Source organism: Papio anubis, chromosome 20, assembly GCF_008728515.1.
Source record: "Papio anubis isolate 15944 chromosome 20, Panubis1.0, whole genome shotgun sequence".
In the NCBI taxonomy this organism is placed as follows: domain Eukaryota; kingdom Metazoa; phylum Chordata; class Mammalia; order Primates; family Cercopithecidae; genus Papio; species Papio anubis.
The window spans coordinates 40,626,978-40,646,761 of NC_044995.1; the positions used below are offsets into that span (position 1 = coordinate 40,626,978).

Genomic DNA, 19,784 nt, shown 5'->3' on the forward strand with positions numbered 1-19,784 from the left:
GAAGAATCACTTGAACCCGGGAAATGGAGGTGGCAGTGAGCCGAGATCACGCCACTGCACTCCAGCCTGGGCGACAGAGCAAGACCCTGTTTCAAAAAAAAAAAAAAGGAAAGAAAGATCTGGGAGAAGAGCATCCAAGTAGTGAGAATAGCATGTGCAAAGGCCCTGAGGCCTCACAGGCCTTGGCTGGTTTGAGCAACTTGCAACAGAGATAATGTCTTGCCCACTTTTGCCCCATCCTTAGGCTGTGGTTTCTGTTTGCTTGGCTGGAAAATGATTTAGTCAGTCAGCAAGCCTCTTCAGTAGCTTGGAGCGGGGACTGAAGCTGGACCGCCTGGATGTGAATCCTGGCCCTGCCACCTACAATCTCTGTGACCTTGAGCGTGTGACGTCACTTCTCTGAGCCTGTTTTTCCTTTTGCAAAACAGCGATAATAATAGTACCCACCTCATGGGGGCGCTGGTCATAGTAAATGACATAATAAACCACACAAAATGGTTAGCACAAAATGGTAATCCCTCTACAGAGTTGGATTTTTTTTTTTTTTTTTTTAATTTGCCAAATAAACACCAACCCCTATGTGTCGTAAGTTTCAGGGTTTTTCTTTTTCTTCTTCTTTTTTTTTTTTTTTTTTTTTTTCGAGACGGATCTCGGCTTGCCACCAGGGCTGGAGTGCAGTGACTGGATCTCAGCTCACTGTGCCCGGCCCTGTTCATCTCTGCCCGCCTTCTCGAGGCTGGGACTATGGCGCCGCTTCACCGCCTCCGGCTAGTTTTGTATTTTTTTTTAGTAGAGATGGGAGCTCACTGGTATACAGGATGGTCTGACCTGACCTGTGATCCGCCTGCCTGCTCTCCAGCTGGGAGTTTTGAGCCATCACGCCTGCCTCTTTTCTCTTCTTTTTAAGAGCTGGGGCTGGCTGGTACGGTGACCTCACAGCTGTAATCCTGCTCTTTGGGAGGCTGAGGCGATGGATCACCTGAGGTCAGGAGTTTGAGACCAGCCTGGCCAACACATGGTAAAACCCCATCTCTACTAAAAATACGAAAATTAGGCCGGGTGCAGTGGCTAATGCCTGTAATCCCAGCACTTTTGGAGGCTGAGGCAGGCAGATCACGAGGTCAACACATCGAGACCATCCTGGCCAGCCAGCAGTCTTTCTACTAAAAATGCAAAATGAGCTGGGCATGGTGGCGATGCCTGTAGTCCCAGCTACTGGGAGGCTGAGGCAGGAGAATCATATGAACCTGAGGAGTTCTCAAAGAGCTGAGATCGCCTTCCATTGCACTCCATAGCCTGGTGACAGAGGGAAGACTCTGTCTCATTTGTGAAAAAAATAGGTGGGCATGTGGTATTTGTGTAATCCTAGCTACTCAGGAGGTTGAGGCAGGAGAATTGCTTAAACCCAGGAGGCAGGTGCGTTGCAGGTGAGCGAGTTCACTTACATGGCACTCCAGCTGACAAGAGCGAAACTTTCTTAAAACAAAAAAGGAACAGTCAGGGTCTTACTCTGTCGGCCAGGCTAGGCGTGCAGGCAGTCACGATCATAACTCACTGCTGCCTTAAACTGGCTGGGCCTGGGCATCCTGTTGCCGGGCCGGGCTGGTGGCTCAAGCCTGTAATCCCAGCACTTTGGGAGGCCGACCGGGCGATCACGAGGTCAGGAGATCGAGACCATCCTGGCTAACACAGTGAAACCCTGTCTCTCAGCCAGGAAGCAGCAAAAATAGCTGGGCGCCGGGTGGCGGCTCTAGTCCCAGCCAATCGGGAGGCTAAGGCAGGAGAATGGCTTAAACCGGGGAGGCGAGCTTGCAGCAAGCTGGAGATCCGGCCACTGCACTCCAGCCCGGCGGTAGAGTGAGACTCACTTCAAAAGGCCGGGCGCTGTGGTTCGCCTGTAATCCCAGCACTTTGGGAGGCCGAGACGGGCGGGATCACGAGGTCAGCGATCGAGACCACATCCTGGGTGAAACCTGCCTACTAAAAAATTTCAAATACAAAAGCGCAAACGCCAGTCGGCAAGGTGGCGGGCGCCTGTAGTCCCAGCTACTCGGGAGGCTGAGGCAGGAGAATGGCGTAAACCCGGGAGGCAGGCGGAGCTTGCAGTGAGCTGAGATCCTGCCACTGCATTCCAGCCTGGGCTAGAGCCAGACTCCGCCTCAAAAAAAAAAAAAAAAAAAAAAAAAAAAGTAATCCTGTTGCCTCTCAGCTCTCTCTCCTGGGCAACCGAACCACAGGTGCACTGCCATGTCTCGGGCTAATTTTTCATTACTTTTTAGACAGAGTCTATGTTGGCTGGCTGGGCTTGAACTCTGGCTACCAAGGGCCCTGGCTTGCCCTCCCAAAGTGCTGGGATTATAGGCATGAGCCACTGTACCTGGCCTATTCTCAGTTTTTCAATGCCCCCAACTCTGTGAGGCGGTAGTCATACTTATTTTATAGATGAGGAATTTGGAAGGTCAGAGAAGGAAAGTGATTTTGCAAAGATTAGCTAAGTAGGAAGGGACTGGGAGGCATCACATCAGGTGGGTGGGTGGCTGACCCTATTCACTCCATCCTCAGGGGCCCCTCCAGTGACAGTGCAGGCTGCCACACTGGCCTGTGGCTCTGGTCGCCCCATAAGCCTCTACCTGGCGCGTTCCAAAAGCATCAGCAGCAGCAACCCTGACCTCGCCGTGGCCCCTGGCTCTGTGGATGACGAGGTTTCCCGCATCCTGGCCAGCAAGGTAGGGCAACGGGGGCCCTGGAATCTCCAGGCTTAGTGGTTGTAGCTGCCACGTGGGTGGGCAAAGAATCTCTGCTGATGAAACATGGGAAACAACAGAGACGACAACATGGATGAAGGCTTAACTCTGGGCAGCAGATTTGGGCTGGGCTGTCTCAGGTTGTGGGGTATGGATCAGACTTGGTACTGAGCTCTGTACTCCATGACTGACCCGAGGACGATGGCAGAGCTTGGCGTGGCTGAACAAAGAGCAATATGTACTTTCCTAGTGTAGCAGGTGCATATACACATTCACCCCGTGCATATACAGACACGGGTGCATATACACATTCACCCCATGCCTCTACTTACGCAGGTGCATATACACAGTCACCCTGTGCCTGTATGTACACGGGTCTGTATTCACCTCATGCATATACGTATACGGGTGTGTATACATATGCACCCCATGCACAGACGTACAGGGGTGTGTATGCATGCACCCATGGACCCACATACACAAGTATGTATAGGCATGCACCCAATGGACCTACATACATATGCACATTTTTCAGGATTTTCAGGACGTATGATGATACACATACGTGGGCACATTTTTCAGAATTTTCAGGACATATGATGATACATACGTGGGCACATGTATGGTCCGGAACCATGTCCACGCTTGGTATTTCATGCTGCTTTCCCTGCCCTCCACTGGGGATGCTAGCACTTCTCCGTGTATCTCCAGGGCATCGATCGCTCACACTCCTGGGTGAATTCCGCTTATGCTCCAGGAGGCAGTAAGGCTGTGCTGCGGCGGGCGCCCCCTTACTGTGGGGCCGACCCCAGACAGGTGCCCTTCCTACCTGTCCCTGCACTTGTGTGACACCACCTCAGCATGAGCTCCTCCCACCTTTCTGGCTGCATCTGACTAACCTAAGGGGGCTGCCTGAAGGAGGTGGCAGACCCCTCTCCTGCCTTTGTTTGGGGCTGTGAAGTCTGTGTTTAGGCATCGCTGGGTCATCTTAACTGGCCTTTTGCTGCCACATAGGCCACAGTCTCAGATGGAGACAGAAGGCACAGGGATGATATGCAAATAGCATGCAAATGAAGTGCCAATCCAGTCACCCATAACCTCACTGCCCTGCATGGCCTATTCACCTCCCTTTAATCCACCCAGATCATGGGATTCTCAAAGGGCTGGACCGGAACCTCTCAGCTCCCCTATCCCATTTAAGACAAAGAGCTCCCCTTACTTACCCTGCCTCTTTCCAGGTACCTGGTGTAGTGGAGGGCTTTGCCTCCAAACAGACCTGGGTTCAGGTCCTATCTCTGCTATGAGCTCACCCCATGCTCTGAGCAATTGGATGCATCTTCCCGAGCCTCAGTTTCTGCATTTGTAAAATGAAGATAACACTCCAATTTTTCAGATGCAGTTTGGACTCAAAATATGGTGCTTCCCCAGCAGTCCTGAGCCTGTGCTTGATTAGGGCTGAGGGCATTGCAGTGGGATTTTGTTGGGATGATAGATTCTTGGTCTGGACTTGACCCTGAGCTTCTAGCTAGCTGGGGAAATAGACATGGATCAAACAAATGCATTAAGTGTATGATCACACAGCGTGGAAAGGAAGCACGTAGCAACCCAATACCAGCTTCTCTCTGGGTGGTCTTGGGGGCTTCTCCAGGGGGGTGACATCGTTTGCTGGGACCTGAAGGGTGAGATAGAGTCAGCTAGGGAAGGGTGGGTGGGTGTGGGTGTTGCAGGAAGAGGGAAAGGCATGTACAAATATTGGGACCAAGGTCAGAGGACTGTACACACAGAGAGCAGGCCACAGGGCTTGCTTCCTTACACACTTGGCCCTAGGGCCTCTTCCAGCTCTGTGCCCATCACCAAGGCAACCTGTACCCTATGACAGGCCCAGGGGACTGTTAGCAGAACAAGCAGGGGGGCCTTAGGGCAGTCATTTCCTTGGATTGTTGGGAATCTGGAAATCTGGGTGACACTGAGGCTGGGCCTTTTCAGTGGAAGGCCCTCGTGGTGCACAGTGAGTTGCCAGGGCATGGCTGGGACTGGGGTAGCTGGAGAGCCCTCAAGTGTCAGAGTAGGTCCCGGGGTTGGGTCGGCTCTGTCATCAGACCTCTTCTCCCTGCGAGCAGCCTCGCCTCCCAACCAGCGAAGGAGGAAGCAAGAGTGGAGCTTGAACTCCTCTGCCCATACCCATTTCACAGATGGGAATACTAAGGCCCAAGCCAGGCTTGGGCAGGGCCAGGCCTGGAACCTTGGACTGTCTCTGCTATTCCTGGCACCTCATCAACATCTCACCTCCTCTGTCCTTGTCTTTCTGCCTTGTCTTTCTCCTCCTTCCCCATCTTGTGTTTAACCTCCTCTGTCCACATGCACCCTCCTGCACCTCTGCGTCCTCCTCTCTGTTGTCTAGACTCACTGACTCGGTCATACTCTACACCTCGTCCACACTCACCCTCACCTTCTCTGGCCACACACATTCTTGCTGTCTACACTGATTTCATCTCCTCTGCCTTCACCCCACACACCACGCACCCATTCCCAGCCTTCGTGTGTTCTCGGTCCTGCTCCATCCACACTCCTTCTGCCTATTGTGTTTGCACTGCTGTGTCACTGCCATACCGTGTTTTCATTGTTATTCTCACCTCCTCTATCATATTTTTTTTTTTTTTTTTTTTTTTTTTTTGGAGACAGAGTCTCGCTTTTGTCACCTAGGCTGGAGTGCAATGGTGTAATCTCGGCTCACAGCAACCTCTGCCTCCTGGGTTCAAGCGATTCTCCTGCCTCAGCCTCCCAAGTAGCTGGAATTACAGGTGCCTGCCACCATGCTTGGCTAATTTTTGTAGTTTTAGTAGAGACGGGGATTCAACATGTTGGCATGTTGGCCAGGATGTTCTCGATCTCGTGACCTCATGACCCACCTGCCTCAGCCTCCCAAAGTGCTGGGATTACAGCATTCCTTTTTTTTTGAGACGGAGTCTTGCTCTGTCACCCAAGCTAGAGTGCAGTGGTACCATCACAGCTTGCCGCAACCTCCAAGTCCCAGGGTCAAGCAATCCTCCTGCTTTGGCCTCCCGAGCAGCTGGGACTACAGGCACACGCCACCAGGCCCAGCCATATATATATATATATATATGTATATATACACGTATTTTTTTTTTCTTAGTAGAGTCATTATCTTACTATGTTGCCCAGGCTGGTCTTAAACTCCTGGGTTCGAGCAGTCCTTCTGCCCCAGCCTCCCAAAGTGCTGGGATAACAGGTGTTGAGCCACCCCACCCAGCCTCACATTCTTCTCCCATACCCACACACCTTGATCTTGACTCACCCAGCTCTCTCCAGCTACTCTTTTATTTGTCCCTGCCTCCACTGCTCTGTCTACTCCCACAGCACCCTGGCCATGCCAACCAGCCTCCCCTTCCCACCCACGCTGACCCATCTCTCTTTCCTGCCTGCCCCCACTGCCCGTCCATGGCCCTGACCCATCCATGTGGAAGCATTTCTTTCTCTATATTCACACTGACCCACCTCTTTTCCCCCATCCCTGTCTGCATGGACACGTCTTTCCTCCAACCACGTACCCCTTCACCTCATCCACACTAACCCTCTCCTCACCATCACATCCCATCATAGGCCATCGACCGCACCTCTAGCCGAGCCTCCTCCTACCTCGAGGGTTCCTCCTCAGCCCCACCAGCCACCCAGCCGAGACCCACTGTACAGAAGGTAGTGGGGGGAAGGGTGGATGACTTCATTTTTGTCCTGGCCCCCAGCAAAGGGGTCCAGTGCTCCTCCCCCATCCAGAGCCCAAGGGGGTCTGGTGAGCCCAGGGAAAGGGCACGTCCACTCCTCTTACCCCTCTCCTCCTGCTTGGCTCCTGCTGCACTAACCCCGAGCCCTCCGGCTGCATCCTCCCCTGGCATGCCCTCCAGAGGGGGTGCGGGAAGGGGTGGCACCTTGCACTCTGTGACCCCTGCCTCTGTCCCCAGCTGCTTCACGAGGAGCTGGCTCTGCAGTGGGTGGTCAGCAGCAGTGCCGTACGCGAGGCCATCCTCCAGCACGCCTGGTTCTTCTTCCAGCTCATGGTGAGACCCCCGCCTCCCTGCCTGGTGGCAAGAGACCCCCTCAAGGAGCCTCTTCTTAAAGAGAGATGCCCCTGGTCAGGTGTTAGGAGTGGCTCATGCCTGTAATCCCAGCACTGGGAGGCCGAGGCTGGGTGGGATCAGAGGTCAGGAGATCGAGACCATCCTGGCTAACATGGTGAACCCCACTTACTAAAAAAAAAATACAAAAAACATTAACCAGGCGTGGTATGGCGCCTGTAGCCCCAGCTACTTGGGAGGCTGGAGGCAGGAGAATGGCATGAACTCCAGGAGGCGGAGCTTGCAGTGAGCCAGAGATTGGCGCCACTGTACCCAGCCTGGGCAACAGAAAAGACTCAAAAACAAAAAATAAAAAATAAAAAAGGAGAGAAGCCCCTGGAGATTGCACCTGAGATATGCCTGTGCTGCCCTAAGAGACCCCACCTAGGGAGGTAAGAAGCACTTAAGGTGGTGTCTCCGTGGAGAGACTGTACCTGAAACCCCCTTTAGAGAGAGCCTCCCTTCCCCATGAGACTGTTTAAGGAGAGAAACCATTGAGAGACCCTCACCTATATAATCTCCATCCTGCAAGCAGAGACATTCCTGTGCCAGGCTGGGTTAATAGGGGTTTCACGCCTGGGGTCTCCAGCACTTTGGGAGGCCGAGGCGGGTGGATCACCTGAGGTCAGGAGTTTGAGACCAACCTGGCCAATATGGTGAAACCCCATCTCTACTAAAAATACAAAAGTTAGCCGGGCGTAGTAGCATGTGCCTGTAATCCCAGCTACATGGGAGACAGAGGCAGGAGAATCACTTGAACCCAGTAGGCAGAGGTTGCAGTGATCAAGATCATGCCCACTGCACACCAGCCTGGGCGACAGAGCAAGACTCCATCTCAAAAAAAAAAAAAGAGGGAAAGCTGTCTGATCAAGGTAGAGACATCCCTAAAACTCTTCAATAGGTTCTTTGAAGCCCCCTTCCCAGGGCCTGCTGGCCCCATCCCCTCTGGACCTCCAGTAAAGCTCCCTTCAAATCCAGTGCCTCAAGCCCCACCCTTTGTCCCACCTCTGGACTTTGCCCTGGGGAGACCTGCATAAGCCCCTCCCACACCCTCTCAGCCTTCCCGTTCTCTACACTCAGCCTGGGATGCTCACAGGATCCGCCCATGGCTTTCTCAAGCCCCACCCATAGGTCACAAACCCCATCTACATCCCTCAGGCCCCAACTTCTACCTGCAGCTACAGGGCTCAAACCTACCTTCAGCCCACCTCCCTTGCTACTAAAGCCCCACCCCTTCTGTCAAGCCTCCTCCACCCACAGCCTTTCAAGCCCCACCTACAGCGCTTCAAGCCCCACCCACAGCCCTTCAAGCCCCACCCACAGTCCTTCAAGCCCCACCCACAGCCTTCTCACTCCACCCCCAGGTGAAGAGTATGGCACTGCACCTGCTTCTTGGCCAGCGACTAGACACACCCCGCAAGCTGCGCTTCCCTGGGCGCTTCCTGGACGACATCACTGCCCTGGTGGGCTCTGTGGGCCTGGAGGTCATCACCCGTGTCCACAAGGTGGGAGATGCAGGGTCTCAATGTGGGAAGAAACCTGAGGGAGGACATAGAGCCAGCCAGGTGGGGGCGCCAATCCTGCCCAGTGCCTTCTGGCTGTAAGACCAGGAATCTGCTTTGCTGGGTGGATCTGTTCATTCATTGTCTGTTTCTTGAGTGCCTCTGGTGTGCACAGCGAGCCAGCCAGGTGGGGGCGCCAATCCTGCCCAGTGCCTCCTGCCTGTAAGACTGGGAATCCCCTTTGCTGGGTGGATCCATTCATTCATTGTTTCTTGAGTGCCTCTGGTGTGCACAGCCCTGTGCTGGGTGTAGCAACATAACAAGAAACAAAACAGACCCAAATCCTTACCCTCACTTTTAAGGGGAGACTTGAAGAAAGTGAGAGATCATTCCATGCAACGTCTGGGGAAGGAACATTCCAGGCAGGGAGAATAGCAGGTGCAAAGGCCCTGGGGCAAGACCATGCTTGGGCTACCAGGAGAGCAGTAAGGATGGCTAGATTGTAGTGAATGAGGAAGAAAATGAGGGTTGATGAGAGCAGGGAAGTGACAGGGCAGATCCATTAGCCCTTAGCACAGTCAGAGTATACAGCAAGTGCTCAATACATGGATGTTGATGTTCGGAGACCCTGACAGTGGACTTGTTCAGGCCCTGGATTACCAATTCCAGTGCCCTCAGGGGCTAGGCAGGTAATACTAATCATAAGAGTAATAATATCGAGCATTTATTGAGCACTTACTGTGTATCTAAGCACTTTATATGGATATCTTTTTTTTGTTTGTTTGTTTGTTTTGAGACGGAGTTTCGCTTTTGTTGCCCAGGCTGGAGTGCAGTGGCGCGATCTTGGCTCACTGCAACCTCCGCCTCCCAGGTTCAAGCAATTCTCCTGCCTCAGCCTCCCAAGTAGCCGGGATTACAGGCATGTGCCACCACACCTGGCTAATTTTGTATTTTTGGTAGAGACAGGGTTTCTCCATGTTGGCCTGGCTGGTCTGGAACTCCTAACCTTGGGTGATCCGCCCGCCTCAGCCTCCCAAAGTGCTGGGATTACAGGCTTGAACCACTGCTCCTGGCCTTGGATCGTATCATTAAATTTTCACAACAACCCATGAAGTTAGTATTATTGTTATCTCCATTTTACTGATGGGGAAACTGAGGCATCAAATGAATGAGTAGCTTAACCTTGTATCATATGACTGAGAAGGGGCAGAATGAGGTTTTTGAATCTGAGCCACCAGCTCCTGACCCCTCACTGTCAATACCAGTTTCAGCTAGGAAAGTGGCGCTTATGGTAGAGCAGAGGGCAGATGTCCCACCTAACAGGGGTGACCATCACTCAATCCAGCCAACAGAAACCCTGCAGAAATGTGGCTCAGCTATGGCCAGATGGGCTGTTTTTTTTTTGTTTGTTTGTGTGTTTTTTTTTTTTTTTTTTTTGAGATGGAGTCTTGCTCAGTCGCCCAGGCTGGAGTGCAGTGGTGCAATCTCGGCTCACTGCAAGCGCCGCCTCCTGGGTTCGTGCCATTCTCCTGCCTCAGCCTCCCAAGTAGCTGGGACTACAGGCGCCCGCCGCCACACCTGGCTAATTTTTTGCATTTTTAGTAGAGATGGGGTTTTACCATGTTAGCCAGGATGGTCTCGATCTCCTGACCTCGTGATCCGCCTGCCTCAGCCTCCCAAAGTGCTGGGATTACAGGCGTGAGACACCGCGCCCGGCTGGCTGTTTTTGTTTGGAGATAGGGTCTTGCTCTGTTGCCCAGTCTGGAGTGCAGTGGTGTGATCATAGTTCACTGCAGCCTCGACCTCCTCGGCTCAAGGGATCCTCCCTCCTCAGCCTCCCAAGTAGCTGTGACCAGAGACACAAGCCACCATAATTGGTTATTTATTTATTTATTTTTGTTTTGTTTTTTGTTTTTGAGACGGAGTCTCGCTTCTGTCGCCCAGGCTGGGAGGTGCAGTGGCCGGATCTCTGCCCACTGCAAGCTCCGCCTCCGGTTCATCATTCTCTGGCCTCAGCCTCCCCGAGGCTGGGACTACAGGCTCACGCCCTCCCACTAGTTTTTATTTAATAGAGATCGGTTTCACTGTACATTAGATGGTCTCGATCTCCCAAATCTCGTGGATCCCCATCTCGCCTCCCAAAGTGCTGGGATTACAGGCTTGGTTTCACCGCCCAAGCATTTTTACAGAGTCAGTGCTGCTCCAGACAGGTCTCCAACTCCTGAGATCAAGGGCTCCTCCCACCTTGGCTTCCCAAAGTGCCGGGATTACAAGCATGAGCCTCCATGCCTGGCCAGATTGTCTGGGAGTTTTTTGTGTGTGGTTTTGTTTTTGTTTTTATATTTGTTTTTGTTTGAGACACAGTCTTGCTCTATTGTCCAGACTAGAGTGTGGTGGCATGATATGAGGCTCACTGCAGCCTCAAACTCCTGGGCTGAAGCAATCCTCCCACCTCAGCCTCCAGAGTAGCTGAGGCTACAGGTGCATGCTACCATAACCACCTAATTTTTTTTTTTTTTTGTAGAGATGGGGTCTTGCTATGTTACCCATGCCAGGAGATGGCCTGGTTTCTAAGGAGAAATGGGACCTCTGGATTTGATGAGAACTTTCCAGATTTTTGAAATGGCATTCTGGCCCAGGCCAACCCTTGCACAATCGCATATGACCTCCAAGCTGGTCTCAGAGGTTCTGGCCTTGTCTCACTGGAGCCTTCCCAAAGACTGACATTCCCAGGGGCTGATCCAGATGGTGAGGAAACTACCCCAAGAAAGAGATCCAGAGAAGAACAATGCCCGTGATAATCCACTTTTTTTTTTGAGATGGAGTCTCGCTCTGTCCCCCAGGCTGGAGCGCAATGGCCGGATCTCAGCTCACTGCAAGCTCCGCCTCCCGGGTTCACGCCATTCTCCCGCCTCAGCCTCCCGAGTAGCTGGGACCGCAGGCGCCCGCCACCTCGCCCGGCTACTTTTTTGTATTTTTTAGTAGAGACGGGGTTTCACCGTGTTAGCCAGCATGGTCTCGATCTCCTGACCTCGTGATCCGCCCATCTCGGCCTCCCAAAGTGCTGGGATTACAGGCTTGAGCCACCGCGCCCGGCCCCACTTTTTTTTTTGAGATGGAGTCTCGCTCTGTCCCCCAGGCTGGAGCGCAATGGCATGATCTTGGCTCACTGCAACCTCTGCCTCCCGGGTTCAAGCAATTCTCCTGCCTCAGCCTCTTGAGTAGCTGGGACTACAGGGATGTGCCACCATGCCCGGCTAATTTTTTTGTTTTTGTTTTTGTTTTTGAGACGGAGTCTTGTTTTGTTGCCCAGGCTGGAGTACAGTGGCACAATCTCTGCTCATTGCAACCTCCGCCTCCTGGGTTCAAGCGATTCTCCTGGCTCAGCCTCCTGAGTAGCTGGGACTACAGGTGCATGCCACCATGCCCAGCTAATTTTTTGTATTTTTAGTAGAGATAGGGTTTCACCATATTGGCCAGGCTGGTCTCAAACTCCTGACCCTGTGATCCGCCCTCCTCGGCCTCCTAAAGTGCTAGGATTATAGGCATAAGCCACCATGCCTGGCTGGGTTGCAGGGATTTGACGGCCACTGAGGCTAACTTGTGAGGTCTCAGAGTGGCTCAAGAGAGTACGAGGGCAGAACAAGTACCAGCTGAGCCTTGGCCCACATCAGCCACCTCAGTGTTCCCCAGGCTTGCCAGGCACATCCTGCCTCAGGGCCTTTGCACTGACTGTTCCCTTTACCCAGGATGCCATTCTCCCCATGGCTGTTTGTTATCCTTCAGTATCTCTGAAAATGTCACCCCAGTCTGTTAAGGTTGGTGACAAGTAATTACAGGCCGGGCATGTTGGCTCACACCTGTAATCCCAGCACTTTGGGAGGCCGAGGAGGGCAGATCACCTGAGGTCAGGAATTCGAGACCAGCCTGACCAACATGGTGAAACCCCGTCTTTACTAAAAATGCAAAAATTAGCCAGGGGTGGTGGCGCATGCCTATAATCCCAGCTACTCAGGAGGCTGAAGCAGGAGAATCGCTTGAACCCGGGAGGCAGGGGCTGCAGTGAGCCAAGATTACACCATTGCACTACAGCCTGGGCGACAGAGCAAGACTCTGTCTCAAAAAAAAAAAAAAGAAAAAGAAAGAAAATAATTATGGTTTTTGCCATTGAAAGTAATTGCAAAACTGCAATTACTTTTGCACCAATCTAATATTGTCTTTGAAGCACATAGAACTATCTGACTATCTGAAATTCTTGTTTATTTTGTGTTTCCCTGCCCCCCTACCCCCACACACACACACTGGACTGAGTTGGACACGCAGCGGGGATGGCATCTGCCTCATTCACAGGGCTTGGCACAGAGTAGATGCTCAGTAAAGCTCACATTAAATGGTGCTGAGAGGCCGGGTGTGGTATCTCACGCCTGTAATCCCAGCACTTTGGGAAGCCAAGGCAGGTGGATCACCTGAGGTCAGGAGTTCAAGACCAGCCTGACCAACATGACAAAACCCCGTCTTTACTAAAAATACAAAAATTAGCCAGCCGTGGTGGTGGGTGTCTGTAATTCAAGCTACTGGGGAAGCTGAGGCAGAATTGCTTGAACCTGGGAGGCAGAAGTTGCAGTGAGCCGAGATCGTGCCACTGCACTCTAGCCTGGGCGACAGAGTGAGACTCCGTCTCAAAAAATAAATAAATTAATTAATTAATTAAAATAAAAATAAATGATGTTGGGAGTTGATCAGTTAGGGCAGAGGCTAACTCGCTTCAACACAGTCACAAGTGATTTAAATAACCAAAGCTTATTTCTGAGCATTAAGTAGGTTATGGAGACATCACTGTGTGGGCCTGGCCCTGGCAGTTCCCCAGCACCCACCTGCTTCTGCCATGTAAGTGGCCACCTCACTTTCCCCTCAAATTCCATTGGCCAGAATTGGTCATGTGATTCCACTGCAAGGGAGGCTGGGAAATAGTCTCTCCCCAGCTCTGAACTCTGGACAGAGAGGGCAAGAGGATCTTGCAGGGAGTCAGCCCATATCTGCCTTGGTGTCTTAAGGAGCATGGGAGAGGAAGGCAGCCTGAGGAGGGCAACCAGGAAGTCCCAGGGTCACCACAGCCCAGAGACAAAGGCTTTGGGGCAGTGATGCAGCTCCTAGGTGTGGCAGATGATCTTGACTCTGGTAAGAGTCAAGCCCCTGGCCGGGTGCAGTGGCTCGCGCCTGTAATCCCAGCACTTTGGGAGGTTGAGACGGGCGGATCACGAGGTCAGGAGATCGAGACCATCCTGGCTAACTTGATGAAACCCCATCTCTACTAAAAAATACAAAAAAATTAGCCGGGCGTGGTGGCAAGCGGCTGTAGTCCCAGCTACCCGGGAGGCTGAAGCAGGAGAATGGCGTGAACCTGGGAGGCGGAGCTTGCAGTGAGCTGAGATCGTGCCACTGCACTCTAGCCTGGGCAAGAGAGCAAGACTCTGTCTCAAAAAAAAAAACCCAAGCCCCTGTAGGGGCTGAGGTTTGGGGAGGAGGTATGGCTGTGTGGGTTGACAGGCCCCTGTGTCCTCAGGATGTGGAGCTGGCCGAGCGCCTCAACGCCAGCCTGGCCTTCTTCCTCAGTGACCTTCTGTCCCTAGTGGACCGGGGCTTTGTCTTCAGCCTGGTCCGGGCCCACTACAAGCAGGTAGGAGTGGGCGTGGGCAGGGTGGACATGGCATGGATGGAAGGCGGAGCAATGTTGACCTCACTGCTGGCCACCCCTCTCCTGCAGGTGGCCACACGGCTCCAGTCGTCCCCTAATCCAGCGGCCCTGCTGACCTTGCGCATGGAATTCACCCGCATCCTATGCAGCCACGAGCACTACGTGACCCTCAACCTCCCCTGCTGCCCCCTGTCGCCCCCAGCCTCGCCCTCCCCCTCTGTGTCCTCCACCACGTCCCAGGTGGGCTGGCTTCACTTCTGCCTCCTCTCTTTGACCTACAACCTCTCACCTTCAGTCCATCTCCTATGGTTCCCTCATCTCTGTCCCTTTCACGGTGGACCACTGCCTAGGTGAATTGATCCCTTATGTTTGACTTTTGACCTCTGACCCTTCACCTCTCCTGTCATTCTCAGCAATTTCCCAGAAGGACTAACTTCTGATTTCTCTCCCCTAAATCCTAACTCCCAGCCCAGTGTTCCATGTGCTATTTCTCAGTCCTCTGACTTTTGACCCCATGCCCTGTTACATCACAGATGGGTTAACGTCCGCCTCTCATTTCTGGGCTTGAAACCCATACCCGCTGTCACCTCCAGATGACTTAACCTCAGTCTCTCATCTGTGGCTATTAGCACCGTGATTTCTGTCACCTCCAAGATGGCTTTAATGGTGACCTCCCACCTCTGACCCTTGACCGCTGGCATCCCCCATTTTTACCCCACTCTCTGCAGAGCTCCACCTTCTCCAGCCAAGCCCCGGACCCCAAGGTGACCAGCATGTTCGAACTGAGTGGACCATTCCGGCAGCAGCACTTCCTAGCTGGTCTCCTGCTGACAGAGCTGGCGCTGGCCCTTGAACCTGAGGCTGAGGGGTGAGCAGAGGTCCTATCTAGCCCCAGGGCAGGTGGGACAGTTCAGGAGCCATGTCCGCCCTGTCCTGAGCACCCCATTACCCCACAGGGCATTTCTGTTGCACAAGAAGGCCATCAGTGCTGTGCACAGCCTGCTATGTGGCCATGACACTGATCCCCGCTATGCAGAGGCCACCGTGAAGGCTTGTGTGGCTGAGCTGTACCTGCCGCTGCTATCGATTGCACGGGACACCTTGCCACGGCTGCATGACTTTGCTGGTCAGTGGGCCAGGGGAGGATGGGCTCACATGACCCAGGGACTTGGTCACAGAAGGCGCAGGATAGTAAAGGTGGGAGAACACAGTCAGGGATATGAGTATAGGCATTAGGATTAGCAGAGCAGGTTAAAGTGCTAGGACAGACTAGTCAAGTTATAACATCTCTGAGCCTCAGGTTTCTCCCCTGTAATGGGGACAGTAATAACACCAACTACTTGATAAAGTTATGTGAAAATGTGCGGGGCTGTAGTACTGAGATACTGTCAGCCTACAATAGACGGGAAATATTATTGTACCATTTATTCTTTTCTTTTTTTTCTTTTTCTGAGATGGAGTCTCACTCTGTCGCCCAGGCTGCAGTGCAGTGGCACGATCTCAACTCACTGCAAGCTCCGCCTCCCAGGTTCATGCCATTCTCCTGCCTCAGCCTCCCAAGTAGCTGGGATTACAGGCGTCTGCCACCACACCCAGCTAATTTTTTGTAATTTTAGTAGAGATGTGCCACGTTGGCCAGGCTGGTCTCGAACTCCTGACCTCAGGTGATCCACCCCCCTCGGCCTCCCAAAGTGCTGGGATTACAGGTGTGAGCCACCATGCCTGGCCATGAGGGAAGACTTCTGAAATTTGAGACAGGGACAGCACTTACCAAGGCTTTATCTTTTTCTCCCTCTGTCCTTCCCTGCCAGAGGGTCCAGGTCAGCGGTCAAGACTGGCCTCAATGCTTGACTCAGACACAGAAGGCGAAGGGGACATTGCGGGTACCATCAACCCCTCTGTGGCCATGGCCATTGCTGGTGGCCCCCTAGCCCCTGGCTCCCGGGCCAGCATCTCCCAGGGGCCGCCAACGGTGAGTAGGGAGGCTTGTCCCCATAGACATCATCCCCTTTGAATGAGAGAAGCCAGGTATCAAGATACAGATTGGCCAGGATTCATCTCACATGGAGAAAATGGAAATTGACTTTGATTCCTCTCTGGCCTCAGGCTTCTCGCGCAGGCTGTGCCCTCTCTGCTGAGTCAAGCCGGACCTTGCTGGCGTGTGTGCTGTGGGTGCTGAAAAATGCCGAGCCAGCACTCCTGCAGCGCTGGGCCACTGACCTGACACTCCCCCAGCTGGGACGTCTCTTGGACTTGCTGTACCTCTGCCTGGCTGCCTTCGAGTACAAGGTTCGAGGGTGTCGGCAGGAGATAATGGGGGAGGCAGGCTAAAGATGTACCCAGGGACCCAGGGTGCTGCAGGCTGAGTGGGAAGGGGTGGACTGTCTTTGTGCAGAGGACTCTGTGGGACTGAGAGTAAAGGGGTGGACTGTTTCTGTGCCAAGGCAAGGAATAAAGTCAGAAATGCCTTTGTGAATAGAATTTGGAAGGTGGAGGCCAGGCACAGTGGCTCATGCCTGTAATCCCAGCGCTTTGGGAGGCTGAGGCAGGTGGATCACCTGAGGTCAGGAGTTCAAGACCAGCCTAGGCAACATGGTGAAACCCTGTCTCTACTAAAATACAAAAAATTAGCTGGATGTGGTGGCACATGCCTGTAATCCCAGCTACTCGGGAGGCTGAGGCAGGAGAATCGCTTGAACCTGGGAAGCAGAGGTTGCAGTAAACTGAGATCATGCCACTACACACCAGCCTGGGCAACACAGTGAGGCTCCATCTCCAAAAAAAAAAAAAGAAAGAAATTTTTTTAAAAAGGCCTGGTGCAGTGGCTCACGCCTATAATCCCAGCACTTGAGGAAGCCAAGGCAGGCAAACTGCATGAGCCCACGAGTTTGAGACCAGCCTGGGCAGCATGGTGAAACCCCATCTCTACAAAAAATACAAAACTTACCTGAGCATGGTGGCACATGCTTGTAGTCCCAGCTACGGAGGTGGCTGAGGTGGATTGCTCGAGCCCAGTAGGTGGAGGTTGCAGTGAGCACTTTTTGGTAAGTGCTAAGAATTTAGAGGAAAAAGGTAAACTGTCTTTAAGCACAGGGGCCCGGAGGTGAGAAAGAGCACAAAGAAAGGGATGGGGCCAGCCAAGGTCCCACCGAAAAGAGCAGAGTCAACCTTGAACCCCAGTTCTCTGTCCCCCCGCAGGGGAAAAAGGCCTTTGAACGCATCAACAGCCTCACATTCAAAAAATCGCTGGATATGAAGGCGCGTCTAGAGGAAGCCATCCTGGGCACCATCGGAGCTCGACAAGAAATGGTTCGGCGAAGTCGTGGTAAGAGGGTAACGTAGCCACGTGTCCCCATCCCACCAGCTGCTCCCACCTTGTGTCAAGGGACCCCATGAAGGGGGCCATCCCTAGCTTACTTTCTGCCTCCCATTTCCTGGAGAGAGGTCCACGCGTCATCACCGTACATGTGCGCCTGTGCGTCCCCATCTGTCACTCGTGTCTGCCTCTGTGCGTCCACCTGGCAGGCTTCTGCTCCATCCAGTGCCCTCACGGGTCAGCCCACCTGAATATCTTCATGTCTGTGCATTTCTCCTGATGTTCACGTGTGCCCTGTGTTTTTACGCATCTGTGATCATGCGCTCATGCGTCTCAGAGAGGAGCCCATTTGGGAATCCAGAGAACGTGCGCTGGCGGAAGAGCGTCACACACTGGAAGCAAACCTCAGACCGCGTGGACAAGTAGGTGTGGGCAGGAGGGAGTTTGCTGAGTTCAGAACAGTTCAGGCCAAGGCGGGAGGATTGCTTGAGTCCAGGAGTTCGAGACCAGCCTGGGCAACATAGTGAGACCCTGTCTCTACCAAAAATTTAAAAATTAGCCAGGCATGGTGGCATGTGCCTGTGGTCCCAGCCACTCATGAGACTGAGGTGGGAGGATGACTTGAGCCTGGGAGGTTGAGGCTGCAGTGAGCTGTGATCACACTGCTGCACTCCAGCCTGGGCATCCGAGCAAGACCCTGTCTCAGAAAACAAAAACAACAACAAAAAACAACAGCTTCCAGAGAGCCGGAGCCCCCTGGGTTGCCGGGGGAGGAGGGAGCTCAGCCATGGAGTAGGATCTTGCCATGAGTGGGGCCCCAAGACCTCCCTTCCCCTTCCAGGACCAAGGATGAAATGGAACACGAGGCCTTGGTGGAAGGGAACCTGGCAACCGAGGCAAGCCTAGTAGTTCTGGACACACTGGAGATCATCGTGCAGGTAGGTCTTGATCCAGCATCTGCTTTGTGCTCTGAGCCCAACTGCAGTGCCCTGTGATCCCTGGCTCCATAATCCCTCTCCTTCCCTTTCCCTATCACCACACCTGGATTTCTGACCCCCTCCCCTCCAGACAGTGATGCTTTCAGAAGCCCGGGAGAGCGTCTTAGGGGCAGTGCTGAAGGTTGTGCTGTACAGCCTGGGCAGTGCCCAGAGTGCCCTCTTCTTGCAGCATGGCCTGGCCACCCAGAGGGCCCTTGTGTCCAAGGTAAGCACCACTCAACAACCATGATTCTTAGAAAAACAGTAGAAGCTCTAGGCTGAGCACAGTGGCTCATGCCTATAATCCCAGCACTTTGGGAGGCTGAGGTGGGAGGATCGCTTGAGGCCAGGAGTTGGAGACCAGCCTGGCCAACATAGAGAGGCCCGTCTCTACAAAACATTTTAAAATTAGCTAGGACTAGGCATGGTGGCTCCTTACCTGTCCCAGCACTTTTGGGGAGGCTTTGAAGAGCCCAGGAGAAGATGATGTGAGCCTAGGAGTTAGACTTAGCCTGGGCAACATGAACAGTTCTTCTTTTTTTTTTTGAGCCAGTGCTGTCGCCAGGCTGGAGTGCAGTGGCAGTCTCAAACAACGCAGCTCCGCCTCCCGAGGGTTCCGCGCCATTCTCGACATAAAGCCCCTCCCGGTAGCTGGGACTACCTTGGCGCTGCTGCCAGCCCGACTTTATTTTTTTGTATTTCTTAGTAGAGCGGGGGTTTCACCGTGTTAGCCAGGATGGTCTCGATCTCCTGACCTCGTGATCCGCCCATCTCGGCCTCCCAAAGTGCTGGGATTACAGGCTTGAGCCACCGCGCCCGGCCCAGACCCTGTTTCTACAAAAAAATTGAGTGTGGTGGCATGTGCCTGTGGTCCTAGCTTCTCAGAAAGCTGAGGATCACTTGAGCCCGGGAGGTCAAGGCTACGTGAGCCGTGATCGTGCCACTGGATTCCAGCCTGGGCAACACAGTGAGAGCCTGTCTCAAAAAAAAAAATGCTAGCCAGGCAGGGTGGTACACACCTGAGATCCCAGCTACTAGGGAGCTGCTGGGGAGGCTGAGGCAGGAGGATGGCTTGAGCCTGGGAGTTGTGAGCTGTGATCGCGCCACTGCACTCCAGCCTGGGAGACAAGAGTGAAATACTGTCTTAAAAAAAAAGAAACAGGCCGGGCGCGGTGGCTCAAGCCTGTAATCCCAGCACTTTGGGAGGCCGAGGCGGGCGGATCACGAGGTCAGGAGATCGAGACCATCCTGGCTAACACGGTGAAACCCCGTCTCTACTAAAAATACAAAAAACTAGCCGGGCGAGGTGGCGGGCGCCTGTAGTCCCAGCTGCTCGGAGGCTGAGGCAGGAGAATGGCGTGAACCCGGGAGGCGGAGCTTGCAGTGAGCCGAGATCGCCACTGCACTCCAGCCTGGGCGA

General features: G+C 53.3%; 1 protein-coding gene across 6 annotated transcripts in view; it reads left to right on the forward strand.

Annotated features, from left to right (window-relative positions):
- DOCK6 (dedicator of cytokinesis 6) overlaps positions 1 to 19,784 on the forward strand; it is a 61,329-nt gene that overhangs the window by 27,257 nt on the left and 14,288 nt on the right. For 2 of the 6 annotated variants that reach the window (XM_009193506.2, XM_009193507.2), the window contains exons 22-36: positions 2,563 to 2,726; positions 3,456 to 3,560; positions 6,366 to 6,458; positions 6,722 to 6,817; positions 8,239 to 8,379; positions 13,940 to 14,053; positions 14,141 to 14,311; positions 14,800 to 14,939; positions 15,028 to 15,197; positions 15,883 to 16,043; positions 16,178 to 16,360; positions 17,270 to 17,396; positions 17,725 to 17,809; positions 18,229 to 18,325; positions 18,456 to 18,590. In XM_009193506.2, the coding sequence (XP_009191770.2) occupies positions 2,563 to 2,726; positions 3,456 to 3,560; positions 6,366 to 6,458; positions 6,722 to 6,817; positions 8,239 to 8,379; positions 13,940 to 14,053; positions 14,141 to 14,311; positions 14,800 to 14,939; positions 15,028 to 15,197; positions 15,883 to 16,043; positions 16,178 to 16,360; positions 17,270 to 17,396; positions 17,725 to 17,809; positions 18,229 to 18,325; positions 18,456 to 18,590 (1,982 nt within the window). The remainder of the gene's footprint in view (positions 1 to 2,562; positions 2,727 to 3,455; positions 3,561 to 6,365; positions 6,459 to 6,721; positions 6,818 to 8,238; positions 8,380 to 13,939; positions 14,054 to 14,140; positions 14,312 to 14,799; positions 14,940 to 15,027; positions 15,198 to 15,882; positions 16,044 to 16,177; positions 16,361 to 17,269; positions 17,397 to 17,724; positions 17,810 to 18,228; positions 18,326 to 18,455; positions 18,591 to 19,784) is intronic. The other 4 variants (XM_009193509.2, XM_009193508.2, XM_009193510.2 and 1 more) reach the window with 2 other exon arrangements.